The 22,024-nt window shown below is 48.7% G+C and overlaps 2 protein-coding genes and 1 pseudogene across 4 annotated transcripts; 1 reads left to right on the top strand and 2 right to left on the bottom strand.

The window, feature by feature from the left end:
• The first annotated feature begins 572 nt into the window (after positions 1–572).
• On the top strand, positions 573–2,941 carry CUNHXorf65 (chromosome unknown CXorf65 homolog). 3 transcript variants are annotated; one of them, XM_045073994.1, is made up of 6 exons: positions 573–1,077; positions 1,202–1,288; positions 1,491–1,631; positions 1,964–2,032; positions 2,478–2,584; positions 2,810–2,941. In XM_045073994.1, the coding sequence occupies exons 1-6, from the start codon at positions 1,053–1,055 to the stop codon at positions 2,909–2,911; spliced, it is 531 nt and encodes a 176-aa protein (XP_044929929.1). In that variant the 5' UTR covers positions 573–1,052; the 3' UTR covers positions 2,912–2,941. The 3 variants fall into 3 exon arrangements, with proteins under 3 accessions (XP_044929929.1, XP_044929931.1, XP_004777270.2); XM_004777213.3 differs by having other exon boundaries at positions 575–1,077; positions 1,491–1,625; XM_045073996.1 differs by lacking the exon at positions 1,202–1,288.
• A 464-nt stretch (positions 2,942–3,405) lies between these two features.
• FOXO4 (forkhead box O4) lies at positions 3,406–11,059 on the bottom strand. Its single transcript, XM_004777212.3, has 3 exons — positions 9,902–11,059; positions 5,264–6,323; positions 3,406–4,925 (listed from the first exon to the last, which is right to left on the bottom strand). Exons 1-3 carry the CDS (start codon positions 10,361–10,363, stop codon positions 4,918–4,920), a joined length of 1,530 nt encoding a protein of 509 aa, XP_004777269.1. The 5' UTR covers positions 10,364–11,059; the 3' UTR covers positions 3,406–4,917.
• A 9,667-nt stretch (positions 11,060–20,726) lies between these two features.
• LOC101692905 lies at positions 20,727–21,553 on the bottom strand (annotated as a pseudogene).
• Between the last annotated feature and the right edge of the window lie 471 nt (positions 21,554–22,024).

Here is a 22,024-nt window from a genome sequence, read left to right as displayed (position 1 = left end):
TTTCTCTAGGTCTCCTGCAGTTCTATTAGCATACATTTTATTTCATTTCATCTTATTTATTTATTTGTTTGTTTGTTTATTTATTTATTCTTAAAAGATTTTGTGTATTTATTTGACAGAGAGATAGGGCCAGAGGGCACAAGCAGGGGGAATGGCAGAGGGAGAGGGAGAAGAAGCAGGCTCCCCGCCAAGCAGGGAGCCTGATACGGGGCTTGATCCCAGGCTCCCAGGATCATGACTTGAGCCAAAGGCAGACCACCTTCCCCAACTGACTGAGCCACCCACACACCCCTTATTTTATTTTTTATTTTTATTTTTATGATTTTATTTATTTATTTGACAGACAGAGATCACAAGTAGGCAGAGAGGCAGGCAGAGAGAGAGAGAGAGGGAAGCAGGCTTCCTGCAGAGCAGAGAGCCCGATACGGGGCTCGATCCCAGGACCCTGAGATCATGACCCGAGTCGAAGGCAGCAGCCCAAATACTGAGCCACCCAGGCGCCCCTTATTTTATTTTTTAAACGATTTTATTTATTTATTGGGGATGGGGAGGAGCAGAGGGAGAGGACAAGCTTACTCTGCACTGAGCGTGGAGGAGCGCACCGTGCAGGGCTTGATCCCAGGACCCTGAGCTCTCCATCTGAGCCGAAACCTAGAGTCAGATGCTTACCCCACTGATGGCGCCCCGCAGGATGCATTTTCAAATGAGATTTACCTTGTTGCCCCCAACCCCAGCAAATCTGTCACAGACCCCACCCAGGTTCTTCTCTCCCTATCCTTACTCCACCTTCTGCCACTTATACCACTTCTGACCTCATAATCCCTCAACTGCGGCCTCAGGCCCCACCCCCTAGGGATGCTGGTTATCCACAACTGCCAATAGCTCTCTCCTGCCTGCCCAGTCTGGGGCCTCTTCAGCCTATGTGATCTACCGACCTCTCCAGACCCCCAGCCCTATGGGCCCACTTGCCCCCACTCCCAGGACCTCTAGAACACTCTTGCTCCAAATGACTCATCAGGCCTCTGTCTGAAGAGTAAGAAGATCCTGAGAGCATGTTTATTTTCATCAAACATGGAGGTGAGGGGTATCACAGAGCTGAAGTCTGTATGTGGGGCTTGTGGGGGGTTGAGGGCAGTGGGGGATGGTCACAGGGATGGTATAACTAGAGAAGGGCCGTGTGCCCTATCCCATGTCTTCTCAGATAATCAGCAGTTTCTGGTCAATACCAATTGCTCTGTCCTTCTGTTGCTGCATTACACCCGCAGTAAAGTAGGGTTGCCTAAAACAGGTGAGGAGTTGGGGGGAGGGGACTAAAGGCCAAGGGTTAGAAAGTCCGCAGGGTCTTTTCCAGCCCCCAAGCTCTCCGACTGGCAAGAAAAGAGCTCTTGGAACCCAACAGCTTCTTCCAACCCATTCAGGATAGGATCAGTGCCCTTTCTGCTCCCACTCTCCTTCCTCAGGGCCTCATTTACCCTGTGGTCTCCCTCCAGACACCATCGATTTGTGTGATGAAACAGGGACAATGAAGTTGCTTTTCCTGACGAAGACCCCTGGAGACTATGCCAGCAAATTCCTTACTGCTCGCAACACCTACTACATTTGTAAGGTGGAGCGTGGAGCACCAGGTAGAGGTTTGGGAGCATTCCTGCTTTTTTTGAGGGTGGGGCCCTCAAAATGAATTGTGAACCTTGTCCAAAATGGGTTGTGAACCTTGACCCTCACCCAGATCCTAACTGACCATCTCCAGTCAGCCCAAGAAAGAGCATTGCCTCTATGACACTAGGGTAGGTTGACGCATATTAGCCCCTCCCCAGCACCTGATCCTAGGCTTGGACCTGAGGGGGGGGAAATCGGGTACATCAGGTCACAGTGACCTCGAGTGTTAGGTTCTGGAAGTCTCTGTCTTTGGAAGGGTGGAGATGGGGTGACAGGGGCTGGGAATAGCACACTGCTGTGTCCACAGGAACCCGACTGGAGAACGCCTACAGAGCTTTTGTGCCTCTCCTCAAGAATCCAGAACCTGAGCTAATTGGTAAGGAGCAGGATGGAGGAAGGACGGTACATAGCCAGGTGACAGAGTACATTCTCTTTGTGGAGTGGGAGTGGCGTAATAAAGCAGGATCCTAGGAAAAGGGGAACAAGGCCTAAGTCCACTTAAGGATGGATATTTCACTCAAACCGGCCAGAGTGGCGTGTGTCACTCACCCTTACTCTTCTCCCCATTTCTTGGGCACTGTCTTGATATATTCTCCCTATCCCCACCCTGTCCTTTCCATCTTCACCTTCATCCTTTTTTCTTGGAGTCTTGGTGTCCCAGTTCCCACTGAAAAGAGCAAAACTTAGGCATCTTCAGACCACTCTTCCACCTAGCCTTGGGCCCAGTCACTCACAGTGATGGCTGGAATGATGGGAGGGATGGAATGGGTAGGTAAGGCCACTAGTCCTCAGAGGTGGGGGCGCCTTTTTCTCATTTTCAGATGCCTTGCGCACACAATGCGACATCCTGGAGAGAAGCCGAGTGAAATTGCTTAGAAGCCAAGAAGCCAAGAAAGTTGTTCCTATTGAATCTTCCATGAACCTCCCAGTAAGACTCCCCAAATGTGGTCTGTCCTTGCACTCCCCTTTCCCTACCAGCCAACCCAAGGCTCCCACACCCATTCCCCCCTCCATGAATTTCCTTTCCAAATCCAACATCCACGCCCAAGACCTGCCTCCAACCTCTCTCCACCTGGCCTGCCACTGGCCCCAGTTTGTAGAAAGCTTCCCTGAGGGTCCTCCTTATCTACTCATGGACCCTTTCCTTTTCTAGTCCAAATCAACCGGAAGATCAGATGAAGAGGGGCCGACTCGCAGGGGTCCAACCTTTAGGACCAGAGCGGACTTTTTCAGTAGGAGGGATAAACATCGCTAACTAAATAAAGTGACCAAGTGAGAGCAGTAATACGAGGTATGAAATTACTGGAATTCAACCTGAGGTCCCTTCTTCAAGAAAAACTCCTTCCCCCGCATCAGCACCAAGGTTTAAGTGTGGCCCTGGCACCATGAAAGCTCTGAGGGTGGGTGGAAGTGGCAGGAGAGGGCTGGGGTGAGTACATGGGTGGGGGTGAGGCAAGACTGTGAAGTCTGGTACAATGAGCCTTTGAGGGACAGAGTAGGGGGAGGGGTCATCTCCAACCAGACTACCTCCCCTTGAGAGGCCTATCACAGCCCGCCCACTACTGCTGGGGTTCAGTGACGGCTGGGCATCTTCCCTCCCCCCACCCAAATCCACCAACTCCCCCTGCTGAAATCTCCCCACCCCACACCTCTCCACCTCTGAGTAGTCCCTCCTGCCAGTCCTCTGTCTTCCCCCTTCCCCCACCCTCCCCCTTATCCAAGGGGAGCACCAAGGCAGCAGAAACCAGAGCTGGTTATAGGCATTTATTGAATTTATTCATTTATTGATTTGACACACTTCCCCACTCCAATCTAGCACATGATACAATCTGGGTAGGCCAGGCGCTGACACAGGAAATGATGGGAACCCACAGCAGGGGTGGGGGAGGGGACAATGCAAAGGGGACTGGGGGAGGGGCTGCTTTGGGGGCTGGGGTGGAGAAGGAGTCCCAGATGGCCACCCTGGCAGGTGCTAGTAAACCTGATCCACATTCCCCTCCATCCCTGCTCATTTCCCAGACCCTCAGCCAAGCTCCCCAGCTCCCCATTCCCTGTTACACACACACACACACACACACACACACACACACCCGCCTGCCACCGCATACACTACCATGTAACCCCAGTAGTCAGGCAAGGGGAAGAAGGGCAGGGACAGCTGTCAGGGGCCTGGAACAGGGAGGTCTCTGTGCCTAACTTTACCACCCTAAATCCTTCCCTCCTCTTCTTCCGCACCCCTCCCACCCCTTTCCAGGCCACAGACTAATTCCAGGCCTTCCATGCACTCTCCCACCATAGTGCTAATCAGCAGTGGGTCATGCTGGAGTGTGACTGCGCCCCCAACACCACACACTCCCAGACACAAGTTGAACAAGGGGGCCTGGCTTAGCCTTTTCCACAGGGAATCTCTAAGCCAGGTGCACGCAGACCTTGTTCTGGGCATCTCCCAGAGCTTTCCCCTCGCTGGGTACTGCTGTCCACTGCTGCACCCCTGCCCCTCTGCTCTGTGGCAGCCTGGAGCTCTCCCCCCCACCACCACTTCCTGTGTTTCCCCAAGTAATGTCTGTAGTGTTTGCATCGTGTCACTATGACAAAGCCTTCAGAAAGAAAAAAAAGCATTCTCCCCATCACTAGCACCTTGCCACTGTTAAAAATCTCTATATTTGTGTTTATATGTCTTTAAAAGTTTACAAAAAGCCTTTCTGTTATCTGCAGCCTTCCAAGGGTGATTTGGCCCAGTGAGCCCCTCCGGTGCTCAGACCTTGGCCCTTCCAGGTCCCTACTAACCCACCCTACCCACCCCACCCCACTGGCCTAGGGGGCCACTGAATAAAAATCCCAGGCTTAAGCCAGCCTGGACCAGCTCAGATAAGACTACAAAAGATCCTGCTCCCAAAGGCAGGGGTAAGGCCACTGGTGACTTCACATTTCCAACAGCATTGCCCACCCCTGATGTAAAACCTAGGGGGGTGGGAATGGAGGGAGCCAAGGATGGCTCCCAAGAGGGGGCCTCACCCCCTAATTGGCACAGTGAGAAGAAACCCTTTCCCTTTCCCCCACCCGCTTCCCTCCCTCCCTCCATAGTTCCTATATGGGGCAGCTTTATCTTTGTAATTTCCTCAACACCCATGGGAGCAGACCCCACCCTAGCTCTAAAGCAGGGTCCCGAATTCCCAGGGAGGGGTCAAGGGTAAAGAGTGGCTAAAAGGCACTCCTGGCCCCACCACCGAAGCAGGGGAGGACAAAGCTTCCAGCCATGGCTCAGGGATCTGTGGGAAGGAGAGATGGGAGACAAGGTAAGAAGCTCATCTGGGGCATGACAACTCTCCACCATTAAGGTCCACCCCCCGCCAAAAAAAAAACACAAAAAAAATACCAACAAAGAGAGAGCCCTTCCCTCATCTATCCTACGCTGCTACTAGGGGAGGGCACTGCTGAGGGGTGCCCCCTCTCATAGGACACCCTCCCTCCCATTCCCCAGGGGCTCCCGCCACCCCCCCCACCAACCTATCTTAAAGCCCCCTCTGGCTCAGATCATGGCACCAGCTGGCCACCTAGGAGTGGCTGTAGCCCATGAGATGCTACTGTGGACGAAGAGGTCTCCTACCTGGCTCGAAGTTGAAGTCCAGTCCCTCGCCCCCATCCATGAGGTCGCTGATGATGTTATCCATGTCGCACTCCAGGTTCTCCATATACATGTCAAGATCTAGATCCTGAGGCATTCGGTCTTGGCCTGCAGCTTCAGTACTGGGTGTGAGCACAGGAGCCCCCAGCGGTTTGGGGATGGGAGCCCCTGCCATGACTGAAGGTGGTGCTATCATAGACAGGGTGGGAACCAGACCACTGGGGCCTGGGGCCTCTAGTGGCTTGGGACAGAGGCCGACTCCCGTGGCTACCTTGCTGGAGGAAGGCAGCCCCCCCAGCAGCAGAAGTGTTGGAGCCTGGGACAGAATGGGGTCTACCTGGGTCATGAGCACATCAGACGGGGGTGGTGGTGTATCGGAGGTGAGCAGGGCCTCCAGAGACTGGGAGCTTGCGAAGCACCCTTCTCCAGCTGCCAGGGGCCCCTCTGCTGGGCTGAAGAGGGAGGTGCTGTAGGTGTGCAAGGGCCCCGTCCCCCCAGGATGCTGCAAAGAGAAGCCGGAGAGACTACTCCGAGAGAGCAGGGAATGGGACGATGTGAGATTGAGCCCATCTAACAGCTCGAGATCTTCATTTAGGGTGGGAGGGACACCTCCAGCATAGCTGCTAACTGAGGCTGGCATCTCCCCCTCCGCAAGCACCTCCGACTCTGGCCTCATGGGGGAGTGCCGAGTGCTGACGGTGCTGGCGTTGGAACTGCTTCGTGGACGGAAGGTGGTCCACACATCGGCTTCTTCACGGTTTCGCGAGCAAGGGCTCCCTGACCACTTGGCGAAGTGGCCGACTGGGCTCGTTGGAGTGGCACCTTCGGGTGGAGCTGGCAGCACGGCAGGTTTCTTCTTGGGGGCCTTGCTGCGGCCCCGAAGCAGCTTGCTGCTGCTATCCATGGAGGCTGCCCGGCGGCGGGGAGCCTTGCCGCTCTTGCCTCCTTCAGGATTCAGCATCCACCAGGAGCTCTTGCCAGTAGCCTCGTTGTGAACCTTGATGAACTTGCTGTGCAGGGACAGGTTGTGGCGGATGGAGTTCTGGAGGGGGCAGAGGCAGTGGGAAAGGGGGCATGAGGTACGTGCAGGGAGGCCAGTGGCCAGCGGCTCCACCTCAAAGCACGCTGGGACAGAGCAGGGGCATTCCTGGAAACCCAGAGCTATCAACCCCGAGGCAAGGGTGGGGGGTGGAAGCAAGCAAAGGTAGGGATGGGGGTGGGGGAGTGAGGGGGGGTGGGGAGACCATACACAGTTCCCACCCAAAGACAAGATGTTTGGCCTCTGCTGCTCCAGACTTTGCTGCACAAGGGCCCAGGAGACAAGCTGAGTTAACAACCTACTGCTGAGGGCACTGGGCCCGCTCTGGAAAAGCTCACAACAATGCATTCCTCCCAGGTCTCTGGGGGAGCTGTCTGGCGCTGGTGGGCATTTACTGGGGAGACATGCTCCTGATTCCGCAAGAACTGGGATTAGATGGAAAAGAATTCCACGGCTACAACCTCCTTCCTTGAGTGTAGGCTCATTTGGAGTTCCGGGACAGTGGCCTAACACTAGCCCAAGACTGACCCACCCTGTCTCCAGCAGTCTTGAGCCAGTTCTCTGAATAGGCTGATGGGCTGGAACCCCAGGTGAGCGGGCACTCTACTTCCCATGGGGCATTTGAGCCCCAGCTCTCCATAGGATTTGAAGATCCACCCCCCCCCCTCCGCCCTTTTTTTTTTTTCTCATTCCTCCCAGTCCTTGGGCAGATGGGCTCAACTACATTCAGGCCAGGCTCCTCTCTGTGCCTCAGACACACAAGGCACAGTCCCTTTTCCCTCCCTCCTCCTCCCAGGAAGGGTCTCCCTTCTGTAAATTCTGCTCCTTCCTCCAGACCAAGCATAAGTCCCCTCTCTTCTGTTAAGTGGTTGCTTGGCTTCTGCAGCCAAATCTCTCGCATGGTATTTCTAATCTGTTCCCCACAATCTTACCCAACCTATATTGTATTATTTTCAATTTCACATAATTGGTCTCATGGAGTATATGCGCCCGCCGCACAGATGATGTTGTCTAGTCCGGCAGCCCTCAACAGCGTGTGCTTGGAGTGCCAGGTTCCCAGCACATAATCAGCACCTTGTTGCCTTATTGGAGGGTGGCCCTTGGGTGACAATAGTGAGTGAGCCTCCCCTTGAGGCTCTATCAGCTTTGGAGAGCCTTGGGTATTGGAAGCACCTTCTCCCTCCCTCCTTCCCTCCCCTCTGTTCTCCCTTCCTCCCTCACTGCTGATATTCTGCTAGAGATAAAGTTTTTTTTCCCAGGGGCCCAGGGAGCTGCGATTGGCAGCTTCTTGAGCCCCCAGAGCAGCTTCTTTCTACTGGTTGCCCCAGGCTAGTTACACCATCCTTTTGTGCCCCCCCCAACCTTCCTTCTCTGTCCCACCTCCTTTCCCCTACTTCTCCTCAGGAATTTGTGCCTAAGATCTCCAACCTTAGGGGCATTTGACCTCCCATATGGAGCTCTTTGGTGTTTAGAAACTTGGGAGGAGCCCAGAAGGGCTTGGAGCTACTAGAAGCTGAGGCTCTGACTGGTGCTCCAGATAAGGAGACCCTCTGCCTGGGGAGAGATGCTGAAGTAGCTTCATGTTCCAGAGTTCTGTAGCCAAAGAACTCCTTGTCTCTCTGAGACACTTCAGGAACAGCTACTACCCCGGCTGCAATGGTACTCCTCGTTCCTTGAAGTAACAGACACTTGTCCATCTAGACATTAACCGTCCAGCCTCAGTAACCGAGCACCCCCATGACTTCTGGCACTGGGACCTCCCCCCTTTTTGTCCTTCAGCTGTGGCTCTACTGAGAAGATCCATTCCTCTGTCTACACTCGGTACCCATGAGGCCCATTTGTTTAACCCCTCTTCTTTAGACCTCAGAACTAGTCCATAGTACATCCTCCTACCTGGAGAGGTCAGCTCCCTAGAAGCCTAGAATTCTTACCTGTTGGAAGCGGGGTTGGGGAGGCGACTCCTAATTGTTCCCCCAAGCCACCTAAACAAAGCTTTCTTGTTCCAAGTGAGGGCCACCCCCTGGTGGGCTTGTAGTAATCTTGGCACATCACCAGAGGAGCCAGTTCAGGCCCCATTACCCCTTGGGGTGGGGAGTCGATGAGGGGGGGTCAGAGGCTGGGAGGCCCCAACCTCAGCCTGATTTGGCTTTGCCATTATTCCAATGAAGAGAATTTGGGCCTCACGGACTAGCAGAAAGACGATATGATTTCTAGTTAGACCTGAGTTCAGGTCCTTGCTCTACTGATATCAGGCAAGTTTCCTGACCTTTCTATACCTTAGTTTCCCCATATGTAAAATGTGGAATCTCAGAACCGCTGTGAAGATTAATAAAAAACAAAAACAAATAAACGTAAAAACTACTTTGTAAACTAAAAATCCGCCAATCAGTGAACATTATAAGGAAGGACTACACTCCCACAGCATAACTAACATCTCATGATTATTTCTTCTACCCGGGAAAATGAACCTAAGGGAAGAGAAAAAACAGCTGTGTAGGCTGGGTCCAAGGAGGGGAGCTCTTTAGGAGCTGAGACTGTGGCATGGCAGTCTACCCAGAAATAGTGCCAAGGTCTCAGTCAGCTGTCCTGTTTTGTGTCCAGCCCATCTCCTAGGGATAGTGCAGATCCGATCCCTCGATCTCCTATACCTAGGGGAGGACCCTCGGCTCATTCAACCTTCTCTACTTCCTTGTACGCTGATCTCACCAGCTATGGGGGTGCAAGATGCCAAGGGGCCGAAGCTCCCCATTTCGTGATTAAGAGTCCCATATTCCTCCAGACAAATTTTCCGAGCATCTAGCAAGATCTATCCTCACAGTTTCTTTGTGGAAAGTCAAGTGAACGCCCAACCTTGTGCTTTCAGGTCAGGACCCTATCTCTTTTTTTCATAACTATTATTCCTCAACGGTAAATGAAAAATCTCCCTCCCGCCCCCGCCACCCCAGACTTAGACAACCCCTTACTAGGGAGAGTTTCCTAGCACTATGGGGTAAACCAAGGCAGGTAGCAGCTCATGGCCCTTTTTTCCCCCTCCTGGTCCATAAGAGCAGCCACTTTACCTCATGAGTATCACCTTTTTCACCCAGGCCACTCAACCCCCTCTTCTTGGGTAGAGGCATTCTACAACAGTACCTCTACCCTGAGGTATTGAGAGGCAATCGGCGGAATCCAGGTAATCCCACAGGAATGGGAGAAAAGGTGTTGGGGTAGGAGGTGGGGGAGGAGGGAAGGCTAGGTTCATGTGGGGAATCCACACAGTTCCTGCTGTACATAGGATAAAGACTTCTCTGTGGGAATAAGTGTCTGGGGCAGCTCAAGCCAAAGTACTGGGAGTGTTGAGCAGCAAGCTGAGAATTCAATTTTCTCCAAGGCAAGGACAGTGTCTTATTCATCTGCGATCCTCCAGCATCAAGCCCTGAGCAGCGGCATATACTATGTCCTAAGTAAATGTTTGTGTAATTGAGGATTTGAAGGTGGCTCCCTGGGGTGGGGGCATAAAAGGGGCCCCAGAATGGCAGTAAGGAGGCTAGGGGGCCCAGGGGCAGATGGTATTGGGACCAAGGTAAGGGGGTCATAGTTACCTTCCATCCTGCGGAGCTGTTGCTGTCACCCTTGTCCTTGAAGTAGGGCACAGTGCGGACCATCCACTCATAGATCTGGGCGAGTGTCAGTCGCTTCTCGGGGGCGCTTTCAATGGCCTGGCTGATGAGTTCTGCATATGACTGATTTCCCCAGGCATTCCGGCGGGAGCCTCCCTTCCGAGGACCTGTTACAGCCCCCAGGATCCCGGGCTGGGGGCCCCCTGCCGGCTCTGGGAGCTGGGAGGGCAACAGGGTCGGCTCTGAGTGCCCCTCCGTGAGTACCTTGTCTCCCAGACCTGCCTCCACCTCGGGCGGCTCAGGCGGCTCAGCTGTCTCAGTAGAGATCTCTGGCCGGGGAAGGGGCCAGGTGCAGGAGCGAGGACGGCTCTGGGGTTCGAAGTCGGGATCGAGGTCTATGATCGAGGCAGCCTCTGTGGCTGAATTCTCATTCCTTGGATCCATACGTGGAGTTGGACCTCCGCCGCTCAGCGTTCAGAGGAGTCTGCCACCGTCCCTCGCGATGCCTCCCCCCAGGGGGGAAGCATCGAGGGCCAGGAGGCACATTCCTGCCAGTCCTCAGAAAGTCGCGAACTTCCCCCCTCGCCCCAGGACGCTAGCCCCCAAGCTGTCCCTTCCACACAGTTTTCCGATCGTCTTCTCGACTACAAGCGGACAGCCTCGGAGCTCTTTCCGAGACACCACCTGTAACCTCCGCCTAGCGAAGACACTTTTTCTCCAACCTCTCAGCTTCCTGCTCTTTTAAACCTGAGGCACCGTATCCCCTCATACATTGCGCTCCCATCACCGAACGTCTTCTTAGCCGCAGTTCCCTCCCCCTTTTAAGTTGCTGCCCCCCGGACACTCCTCCCAAATTTCCTCCACCCGGATCACTGCCCTCCCCAACGCCCCGCTCCCCCGCGTCACTCGCCCCTCCCCTAGCTGCCCCTCCCCCCGCCTCTTCCCTGCCCTCCACTCTTAATAGGGCCCGCGGCCCCGCGGCCCCAGCCTCTCTGCCGCACCAATTCCCCAATCAGCCCCCCCCTCCCCCCGGGTTCCCTTTTTGTTTTGCTCGGAGCAGCAGCCCCCGCCTGACGTCTCTGTTTACCACTCGCCCGGGCAGCCATCTGCGCACGCGCCTCCAGAGCCGGTTGGGAAACCGAGTTCTTCAGTCGTGCCACCCTGGTCAGCCTTAGGGGACTACATTTCCCGTCTTACTTCGCGGCCAGGAGCCCGATAAGGGCGGCTGGAGAGCGGCGTGGCAGGATATAGGGAGGTGGAACCTTAATTATTAGAGGTCGTCGCGGACTTTTTCTTTTCTTTAAAAGTCATTTTCCTCCTTCCCCCCCTTCCCACCTCCTCCCGTGTGACTTCGGGTCGCCTAGGTGACCGTGTTGCGAGGCGCTAGACCTTTCCCTCTTTCCGTGAACAGAGGGCAGGAGGAGAAAAAAAAAATGCGTTCTCTACGAGAATCAGAAAACCCAGAGGCAAGAAGCCGAGAACAGACCAGAAAATGGGCTGTATGCTTGTTCGGTAGTTGGGTGAAGGACTAGTGCAACTTAAATGCTGGCGATAGTGTCTCCTCTACCCCCCCCCCCCATGCAATTCACGGTGACTGTGATCGCTGACCAATCCTTTTTCTCCACTGGTTCTTCTGGCCTCTCCTGAAATAAGTGATATTCTGCAGGTTCCCGTCTTGGGCGGCTTTACTTCTCATTCAACAGGTCCCAAACGGAACGCTTTATCTGCTCTTGCACCCACACCCTTATACTCTGGCTACTCTTATCTCTGAAGTTGGTTAACAGTTGTCCTGATCTGCCCAGTGTTCCAAGCTAGACTTCCGTCTCACCTTTTCATCTCTTTAACTTATCCCGTCCAGATCCCAGTTCCAGACCTTAATTGTCGTTGGATTAAATTGCAATATCATCTTTTTTTTTTCAGCATAACAGTATTCCTTGTTTTTTGCACCACACCCAGTGCTCCATGCAATCCGTGCCCTCTCTAATACCCACCACCTGGTTCCCCCAACCTCCCACCCCCAGCAATATCATCTTAATCGGACCTCCTGCCATCAGTCTTTTCCCCCACTGTGGTTTATGTTCCATGCTGCCAACAAAAGTTATCCTTCTAAGAAACACTCCCGGTAATAATAGCTAAAATGTATGGAGCACTTACTATGTGCGCGGCGCAGCTCTGATTGCTTTACATATATTAGCTCATGTGCTCCTCAAATCAACCGCGTAAGCTAGGTACTGCTATCAACCCCATTCTGCACATGAAAACACGAATGCTCGGAAATTCAGTGCCATTCCCAGAGTCACAGCCAGGAGGCAGGAGAACTGAGATCATGGCACTTAAAAGTGACCAGAGAATTTCCCTGCTTGACACGTCCTTTGATTTTCCCTATTGCCTCTGTGATAAAGTTCAAACTCTCTAGCAAGGTACACGCCTTTCTTCAGGTTCAGGCCGCTTCCCACCTTCCCTGCTTCATCCTTCACTAGGCACACTAAGTTCTTTTGTATACTATTACCTGGAAATGCGTGTCCTTTTCTACCTTTCCCTCCACCTCCTAGAATGTCCTCCCTCTCATCATACCCTCCCCGAGTCTCTTATTTTGGAAAATCCCTATTCAACCTTTCTTGTTCCCCTTAGGTGGACTTCTACCTTTTCTGCATTTCCAAGTACTTTGTGCAGGCTTGTGTTTTACAGCATAATCCATATGGTACAGTAATGATTTCTTTACATGTATATCTCCTTCACTCAACGGAACTCCTTTAGGATGGAGGCAAGGTTTATGTATCTCAGTGACCCCAGTCCAAGGTCCCATTTGAGAAATGCTGGTAGAATGAATGAGACCAGGAACTGAAGGGCATTACATTTGTACATCTGAACAACTTTTTAATGTATCGTGGGGACTCTCTGTCCAGCTGTGTCTCAGTTTTCTTGTTAAGACAGCAAACTCCTAGGGGCAGGGACTATAATTTAACTCATCTGTGTAGTGCCTAGCAGTGTGGCTTGATATGTGCTGATCCTGCAGAGCTGCTAAGACAGGGAAATGACAGGGTGGGGCGGGCACCTGTCCTCGCTTGAGTGATATCTTACATTGTCTCCCTTGTGCGTTTCTTTCAAAAGGTCCACCTCTCCACCATCTCATGTCCATCACCTCCTTGAATTTCCGATTCAAAGCTCAAAACTGAGGTGCTCTTGGAAGCTCTCCCTGCCTAGCCCAACCTGACAGATCACTCATCTGCTTTCCGTCTCTTGAACCTCTGTGAACTCAGTTTATATTCTTTAATTTTAGGTTTGCGGTTACATAGCTTTTCATTTCGTGAGGGTGTATTACTTCCCCAGCTAGATTATAAACTCTGAAATCAATCAACAAATACTTACTGAGTCTTTAGTGTTGGAAAGATGAAAATGACCATAATCTATAGGAGGTGACTTACGAGGGTGAGTTAAAGGATCTGTGGAATAGTAAAAACACTGCTACTTGAAGACACGTATCTGGAGAGGTCAAGGTTATTCACCTTATTACTGTGGATGTCTTAGAATATACATTAGTCAAGGGACAGAGTTAGCCAGGTAGCCTCAGAAAATAGAAAAGGCATTGGTCAGAGAAGAGGACTAACTGGAGGACCCCTCAAAACCACCACAGTAATAACTTATGAACAGATATGGCAGGATATGGGTGGGGTGGGGGCGTCAGGCCTTTTCCCCAGTTGCAACCTCAGAGTTCATGGTCTCAACTGGCTTCCCATTCACGATTTTTTTTCCTTCCTCAAGATCGTAGAGGGGGTCTGATTCTCTTGCCTCCTTCACTGCTACCACCCACTTTTCTACCTGGGTGCCACCCCCCCAACCCTGTTTCCAAATTGGATTTATTAATTTGAATCGGGATAGATATTTCACCACTTTTTTCTTATCCTGCCCAGCTCTGAAAAATCACCCACCCCCACCTCAGGTTTGTATAGAAGTTTTTGCTAGTAACTATGGGGAAAGACGAAAGGGTTAATAAAAGTGACAACGAGAATGTTCCAGGAATCTCAGAGAGTACCACCTCTACTTGTCTCTGGTCTTCGCAGACATGCATGGAATGTACATAGTTTTGGTAGCCCTTTTCCCTAAGTCCTTCTTTATGTGACTCTGTGAAAGATTTCTAGTCCTCTTAGAAGCCTTAGAAGCCTCTCTTAGAAGCCAGCACCACCCTCCCAACCCTGTCGTTTTTTTAAGAGACTTCTCAGTTAACAAACCTTTCTTAAGAGTCTACTGTCATAGGGGTGCCTGGGTGGCTCAGTCGGTAAAGCGTCTGCCTTCGGCTCAGGTCATGATCCCGTGGTCCTGGGATTGAGCTGGGGTCCTGGGATCCAGCCAGGGTCCTGGGGCAGAGCCCTGAGTCCCATGGAGTGGCAGGCTCCCTGCTCAGCAGGGAATCTGCTTCTCTCTCTTCCTCTGCAGCTCCCCCTGCTTGTGCTCTCTCTCTCTTTTTCTCTCTGTCAAATAAATAAAATCTTTTTTAAAAAGTGTACTGTTTTCCAGACACTGGGCTAGGTGCTTTGACATAAAGTGGACCCCAGACTTAAGTCGTCAGGTTTAGCCCCCAGTTGCTACCCCAACTAAGTGGTCCTAGGTCCAACTAAGTTCAAGGCAACTTTCAACCTTTTCTGGACCCTGAAAGTTAGTTCAATACCGTGAGAAGAGCACTAGCTTGCATCAGGAGATCTGGGACCTTGTCATAGCTCTGTCACTAGCTAGTTCAATCATGCTAATACTTACAGTACTATCAAAAAGTAACATTTATTGAGTTTTCATCATATGTTAGGCACTGTGCTAAGTGCTTTTTGTAGATTATCTGATTTGATCCACACAAGAAGCATGTAAGTTAAATGCTGGATTTTCCTTTCATAGAGGAAAATGAGACGCAGAGAGGGTAAAGGCATCTATTTACGGTCTGGTGTTACTAAGTAGCAGAGAAGAGGGACAAATCCAGGCCTTCTGACTCCACAGCCTACACAAGTCAATTTGTCTCCTCTGGCTTTAGTTTCTGCAGTTGTAAATGAGCCTATTATATTAGATGATAGCTAATGTCTGTCCTAGTTTTAAAATCCTATTTCCTGTGATCTCCAATCTGGGTACAAGACCCCAGATTGCCCTTCTCGCCTTAGGCTTCCTTGAGGTTGCACTTCAAACCCACGCAATTCGGTTCTGCAGCACCCCCCCCCCACCATGCCCCATCTTAGGAATAAGGTCCACAGAGCTTTATCTCTTAGGTTTTGGGCTCACCGGAACTGATTTTCCAGCTTTGTCCTTTTTTTTTTTTTTTAAGATTTTATTTATTTACTTGACAGAAAGAGAGACAGCTAGAAAGGGAACATAAGCAGGGGGAGTGGGAGAGGGAGAAGCAGGCTCCCCCACTGAGCAAGGAACCCTACATGGGGCTGGATTCCAGGACCTTGGGATCATGACCTAGCTGAACCAAAGACAGATGCCTAATGACTGAGCCACCCAGGCGCCCCATACAACTTCATCTTTAACCCTTCCTGCAGGCCTCAATGGTTCCAAACTTTGTAAGAGGGAGAAAGAAAGAGAGGGAGGGATGGATGGAGGGAAGGAGGAAGGAAGGAAGGGAGGGAGGAAAAAAGGAAGGGAAAAACAGAGAGAGAAGAAACGTGGGAGGGAGGGAAGAAGGGAGGGAGGGAGGAAAAAAGAAAGTTCCACGGGCATGATATTTACTGGGGTTTTCAACAAGAAGTGTTTCCAGTATAAGAAAACATGCTTTTATTTTATTTTATTTTATCTTATCTTTTACATGCTTATAATTTAGAATTACATGAAAAGAGCAGGATGTGATACTTCATATGCTATATGCTCATAATTTTGTTTTAAATACATTGAGAGGGGTGCCTGGGTAGTTCAGTTCATTAGGCATCTCCCTTCAACTCAAATCATGATCCCAGGGTCCTGGGATTGAGCCCTGTGTCAGGCTACTTGATCAGCAGGGATCCTGCTTCTCCCTCTCCTACTGTTCCCCCTGCTTGTGCTCTCTGCCAAAAAAATAAATACAGTCTTAAGAAAATAAAATACTTTGAGGAAAAAAGGGAAGAAATGCCAAAAACTGTTAAGAGTAGTTATCTTTTTTGTTTTTACTTTCTTACATATTTCCAGTTTACTATGACTGTGTATAACTTTTATATTTTTTTGTGGAGCCCAATGTGGGGCTCGATCCCAGGACCCTGGGATCATGACCTGAGCCGAAGGCAGATGCCCAACGACTGAGCCACCCAGGCATGCCCTATGACTGTGTATAACTTTTAAAGTAAGAAAAATGTTTTATATTTTACAGTTTTCTCCAAGGGATTTGGGGGCACTTTGCCCCCTCCAAAAAAGTACAAATGTCATAAAATTATAAAAACAGAACATCAGAGGCATGGCAAGGAAGGAGGAGCTAATGTGCAAGTCCACCTTTTGGGGCAGCCAGGAGAAAGGGGGAACATGACAATTTTCGTTATCAGAAAGAAAGACACATAGCAAGTCCTCAAGAGGGACAGAGATTTCCCTGTCACTAAATTCTTTTTTTCTCCCAGTTGAAAACACAGGGCTACAGCAAACAAACATTTTTGAAAAAGCAAAACATCTATAATCCCATTGCCCTCATATAATCTCCATCTCTATCTATCAGCTTTCAGTCCTCACCCACAGACACAAATATTTTACATGGCTGCAATGAGAATCTATATAGCCTTTAGTGTTCTTGTTTTTTTCAATGAACATATCATAAACACACTTTCGTATTTAGTCTTCCAGAATCATAATTCTTAACAGCTACATAATGGTTCATTGCTGACACTAAATTCCATAAGAAATCTCTCAGTCGGGATTAACATAAAAGACAATGTCCTCAGTAACAGTTTCACAACACACACAGAAGAGATTTTCATATTCCTTGCTTGTAACTACCCTGGCTAAAAGCCAAGGGTGTAACATTAAAGCATTTCTGCAGGGGCTCAGCTAATATGGTTCAGGCATGTAACCTTCTGGCGCTTTAACTTGATCTGGGGACACAACTTAAAATGCCACCTAAAGGAGTGGATGGATAGAATGTCCCCTACAATATATTCCATAAATAACTCTGCTTGTAGCCAGCCTTTTGACAGGACCTCAGAGGCTGGCTGTAATTCTCTGGTGAAGGCCAGAAGTGTTGGTATGTTCCGTTGTAGATGGAGGCAGATCCATATGTTTTGGAAGCCAGATGAACAGGTGGTTGGGTTTACATTCTGGCTTGAGAGTCGGGAAGGCTGACCAGCACTGTTGCTTGCGTGAAAGTTCACCTCGTGTGTCTTCCTGGAGGTAGGGCGCAGGTGAAGCCGGCTGTTTGTAGGAAGTGGCTTTTCAAGCTGCACTGCACACCACAGAGGAGGGATTTTTGTGATTGGAACAGTTTTCAAAGCCCATAACCAACCAGTCAGGCGGCCTGGGCATATGAAGGGAAGTCTCATAAATAATCCGATGGAACCCCTGGTTTTAGGAACTGAAGGGTCCCCGTGTGCCTGCCACTCTGGATTTGCTGCATAATGGGGTTTTATGTTGACCAATTGAGTTTTGGAGACTGCCACCTAGGACCATTAAATTTTGTTACATAAATGATGTTGAGCCATTATTTCTGACTCTAATTATGTACCAGAGCCAGTTGCCTCTTAAGAGCTACACCTGAGGGGTGCCTGGGTGGCTCAGTTGGTTGAGCGCCTGCCTTTGGCTGGGGTCATGATCCCTGCTCTGCGGGGAGTCTGCTTCTCCCTCTCTCTCTGCCCCTCCCCTGCTTGGATTTTGTCTCTCTCAAATAAATATATAAAATTTTTAAAAAAAGAGCTATACCTGATGCATTATAATACTCTGCACCATAAGAATGGACTCATTTTTTATTTAAAAAAAATTTTTGTATTAACATTACAGCCACAAGATAAAAAACTTGTTAAAAATAGAGAAATAGAGGCACCTGGGTGGCTCAGTGGGTTAAGCCTCTGCCTTCAAATCAGGTCATGATCTCAGGGTCCTGGGATAGAGCCCCATATCAGGCTCTCTCCTCAGCGGGGAGCCTGCTTCCTCCTCTCTCTCTGCCTGCCTCTCTGCCTACTTAGGATCTCTCTGTCAAATGAACAAATAAAATCTCTTTAAAAAATAGAGAAATAGAAGAAAATATTACCCACAATCCCAACACAATTAGCATTAGAGTTTTGTGTACTTCCCTTATTATTTTTATGACCATATGTTTACATATTTCTATTCATTTTTTGTACATAAATCCATGTCCTGTTTTAATAAGTGTAATTACAAAAGTAGTACATGAATGTTTTCCTTTAAAAATTTAGAATATCATAGGGGCCCCTGGTTGGCTGTCAATAGAGCATAGAACTCTTGATCTTGGGGTTGTAAGTTTGAGTCCCATGTTGCCTGTAGAGATTACTTAAAATCTCCAAAAAAACATTCAGAATGTTACAGAAACAGTTAAAAGTTCCTTTGATTCCTTAATTCCATTTACCCCTACCCCTCCCTGAAGTTACCACTGTCATGAGTTTGACATATATTCTTCCTGGTCTTAAAAAAAAAATGCTCTTCTATAGGAAAAATGTAGTATTGTTTTGTGTGCAGGAAATGGTTATGTTCAGCAACTGGCTTTTTTCACACGAAAAAAGTTTTTGAGATTCATCCTTATTGACACATGGAGTTTATTCCCTCTATCTGTTGTATGATATTCCATTTAATGACTGTGCCACATTTATTTAGCCATTCCCTAAAGGAGAATTCTCATCTGTGTGTGTGTAAAGAGGGCTAACAACTCTGCTAAACTGCCCCAACTTCCCTAGTTACTCTGAGCATATCAATGCAAAGAGTCAACCTGAAGTAAGAAAACATAAGTCACTTGACCTGCAGACACAGAGATGCTTGGTCCCCAAGTATTCTGTGAGCCTCAACTCACAGTGCTGTCCAGTAGATCTCCCCGGGATGACAGAAATATTCTATCTCTGCACTGTCCAATATGTTAGCCTATTCAACGTTTGAAATGTGGCCAAGAAACTAAGGAGCTGAGTTTTAATTTTATTTAACTTTAATTTAAACATCACATGTGGCTAGTGGGGACTGTATTGGATGGTACAACACTCTTGCCTAGGATAATGGAAGCCACAATCCTTTATACTACAAACTACATGATCAGGAGCTCTAAGACAATTGCATCCACCCTCCAAAGGTCAATGGATGATGCTAAGATCTTGTATTGGTCCTTCTTTTAAGGTTAAGTCTCCATGTTCCTAGTTCCCAGATGGGTTACAAGATGGATTATCAGACGGAAAAAACAAGGTTGCCAGAAAGTCTGCCTTTCTGGGAATGATTATACTCGTGCCAAGCCATGTAGAAATTCATTTCTAATCTTAACACCCTCACTTAACATTTAATAAGCTAAAATACCCCAGCAGTCATTCCACTAGCCCAGTAAAAACTTCAAAAATGACAGAAGTAATACACAGAAATCAACAGACGAGTACAAACATCTTACAAAAACAGTCTTGGCTATGAGCCAGCGTTGTCAGTTAGTTGAGCTGTGTGTCATAAATGGGGTTTAGACCCAGAGAGAACTGATCTACTTTCTTGTTTTCCACAAATGCCTCTGGGATACCATGAATCCCCATCCAGATCTCCTTTATCAACCAGAAGGTTCCTGACTGTCCCATAGAGCTTGCTAAATCTATAAGCTCACATAGATAGGCACGTCATTATGCAATTTGCTCTCAGAGTAGGCTCCAGAATGTCCAGATCTAGCGTCTAGCTGATCTTCCCTGGCAGCATCAGGCAGATATGACAGCACGTTGTGGGGTGAAGAAATACACAGCCTGACCCTGAAAGGAATAGTGAGGCACAAAGCACAAATACACAAACTTTTAACACAGACAACAATAAACATGAAAATTTGCTAGCTATGCCTATCATAAAGATCCACCACGAACTCCTCTTTTTCATATGGATGCCAATGTATGAAGTATACCTACCGTCTTGTCTTTCCCTTCCCCCTTCTGTTTCCTGTTCTTTTATGTTTACTTTCTCTGATCTCTTTGCTTAGTCTCTTTCTCCTGTCTCTGGCAGTTTCCACTGTTGATCCCCTTTCTGCTTTTCCTGGGGCCAGTCTTAGAGCATCCTTCAATAAGGTCATGCACTCAGTTAATCTGTAAGTGGTATCAGGCCATTAAGATAGAAGTTAAAGAGAAGGAAGGCTTAAACCCAGTCCTGTTTTCCTTGTGATTACGGTCTGGTGTACCAGGGGACTTCTCCTCCCTTGAGACTCTCCCACCCACTATGGAAGTAATGCTTGTTTATTCCAGAAAAATGGTAAACTACAGAGAAAAATATCTCAAGTACCCATAGTTCCATCACCCAGTGAAAATTACAGTAATTTTTGCTATATGTCTTTCCAGTGTTATTTATTTCCTTCTGCATAGATTTTTTTTAAAAAGACACCATTTATTCAGCATCATGATCAGACTATTACATTTAGCAATTACAGCATGGGTGCAAAAGAAAAATCCACATTAAAACTCTTTGTTGGAATGCTTTACACTTTCCGCAGAACAGAAACTAAAATAACCTGTTTTACAATTAGTCACAAACCCAGTCCTCGAGTTTTTTTGCCCATATACATGAGTACTGTCTAAAACATATCTTCTCTGTAGCAGCTAGGCCCTGCCACCACTGTGCTTGGCTGAGTTCACAAATCTGTTGTAACCTGTGGCTTCCCTGTCACTTCTCTGGCTCTCTTCTGCTAAGCTTTGTTTCCTGGCAGTAATTAAAACCTTCTGCCACTTCCATAACTACCGCTGCTGCTGGAACCGCCATAACACCTTGGTTTCATGGTTTGGCCAAGTATTGGCGTCTGTCATCACAGGAACCTGAGCTTCTTCCTTCAAAATTTCCTCCTTTCATGGGTCCAAAATTTGAGGATTGATTGTTGTAATTGCCAAAATCATTATAGCTTCCACCACCTCCAAAGTTGCTTCCATCATTACCAAATCTGCTATAGCCATCCCCACTGCCACCATATCCACCACGGCCCCGACTGCCACCAAAGCCACCTCACCCACTGAAGTTCCCTCCACCATCAAATTTGTCATCCACACCAAAATTACCTCCATCGCCGCCACTGAAGTTTCCAGAACCACTTCACCCTCTCTGGCTGGATGAAGCACTAGCCATCTCTTGCTTAGATAGGGCTTTCCTTACTTCATAGTTGTGGCCATTCACAGTATGGTATTTTTGAATGACAATCTTGTCTACAGAGTCATGGTCATCAAATGTTACAAAAGCAAAACCTCTCTTTTTGCCATTGCCTCGGTCAGTCATGATCTCAATCACTTTGATTTTCCCATACTGTTCAAAAGAATCTCTTAGATGATGTTCTTCACTGTCTTCCTTAATGCCACCAACAAAAATCTTGTCCACAATTAAGTGGGCACCAGGTCTGTGAGAATCTTCTCTTGAGAAAGCCCTCTCTGGTTCCACAACTCTTCCATCTACCTTGTGTGGTCTTGCATTCATGGCTGCCTCCACCTCCTACACAGGGGCATATGTGACAAACCCAAAGTCTCTGGAGTGCTTGGTGTTTGGATCTCTCATTACCACACAGTCCGTAAGTGTTCCTTATTGCTCAAAGTGGCTCCTCAAGTTTAATCATGTCCATATTGCCAGCCATTTGTTGAAGTAGTATTAAAACGAGGATTTTCGCAAGCATTCATTGCCAAGGATCTATATTAAATACATATAGATTGTCCTCAAACAGTGACTGCCCATGTAATGATAAGCTAATGATAGTTCAATGAGAGCTGACGTTTTTCAGAGAAAGTATATTTCCCTGTAAAGTTTAAGAAAGTATAGTAAGTGATTCTGATAGTAGTGTCAGGATGTTTCTCTCCATGATAACAGCCTCGTGTGGTAGAAAGGAAAAAATACTTTGGAATCAGACATTTTTTCCCCTTTAGTCAGTAAATACTCATTGAGGGCCTATTCCATACCAGGGACAGAAAAACAAAATGCTTGCCCTCACAAAGCACGTAGTCTAGTGGAGTTCATGGGCACTTAAACAAGTAA

Source organism: Mustela putorius, unplaced genomic scaffold, assembly GCF_011764305.1.
Source record: "Mustela putorius furo isolate JIRA1106 unplaced genomic scaffold, ASM1176430v1.1 tig00537297_pilon_pilon_pilon, whole genome shotgun sequence".
NCBI lineage: Eukaryota > Metazoa > Chordata > Mammalia > Carnivora > Mustelidae > Mustela > Mustela putorius.
The sequence above is the reverse complement of the archived record's forward strand: the minus strand, read 5'-3'. Positions and strand labels throughout refer to the sequence as shown.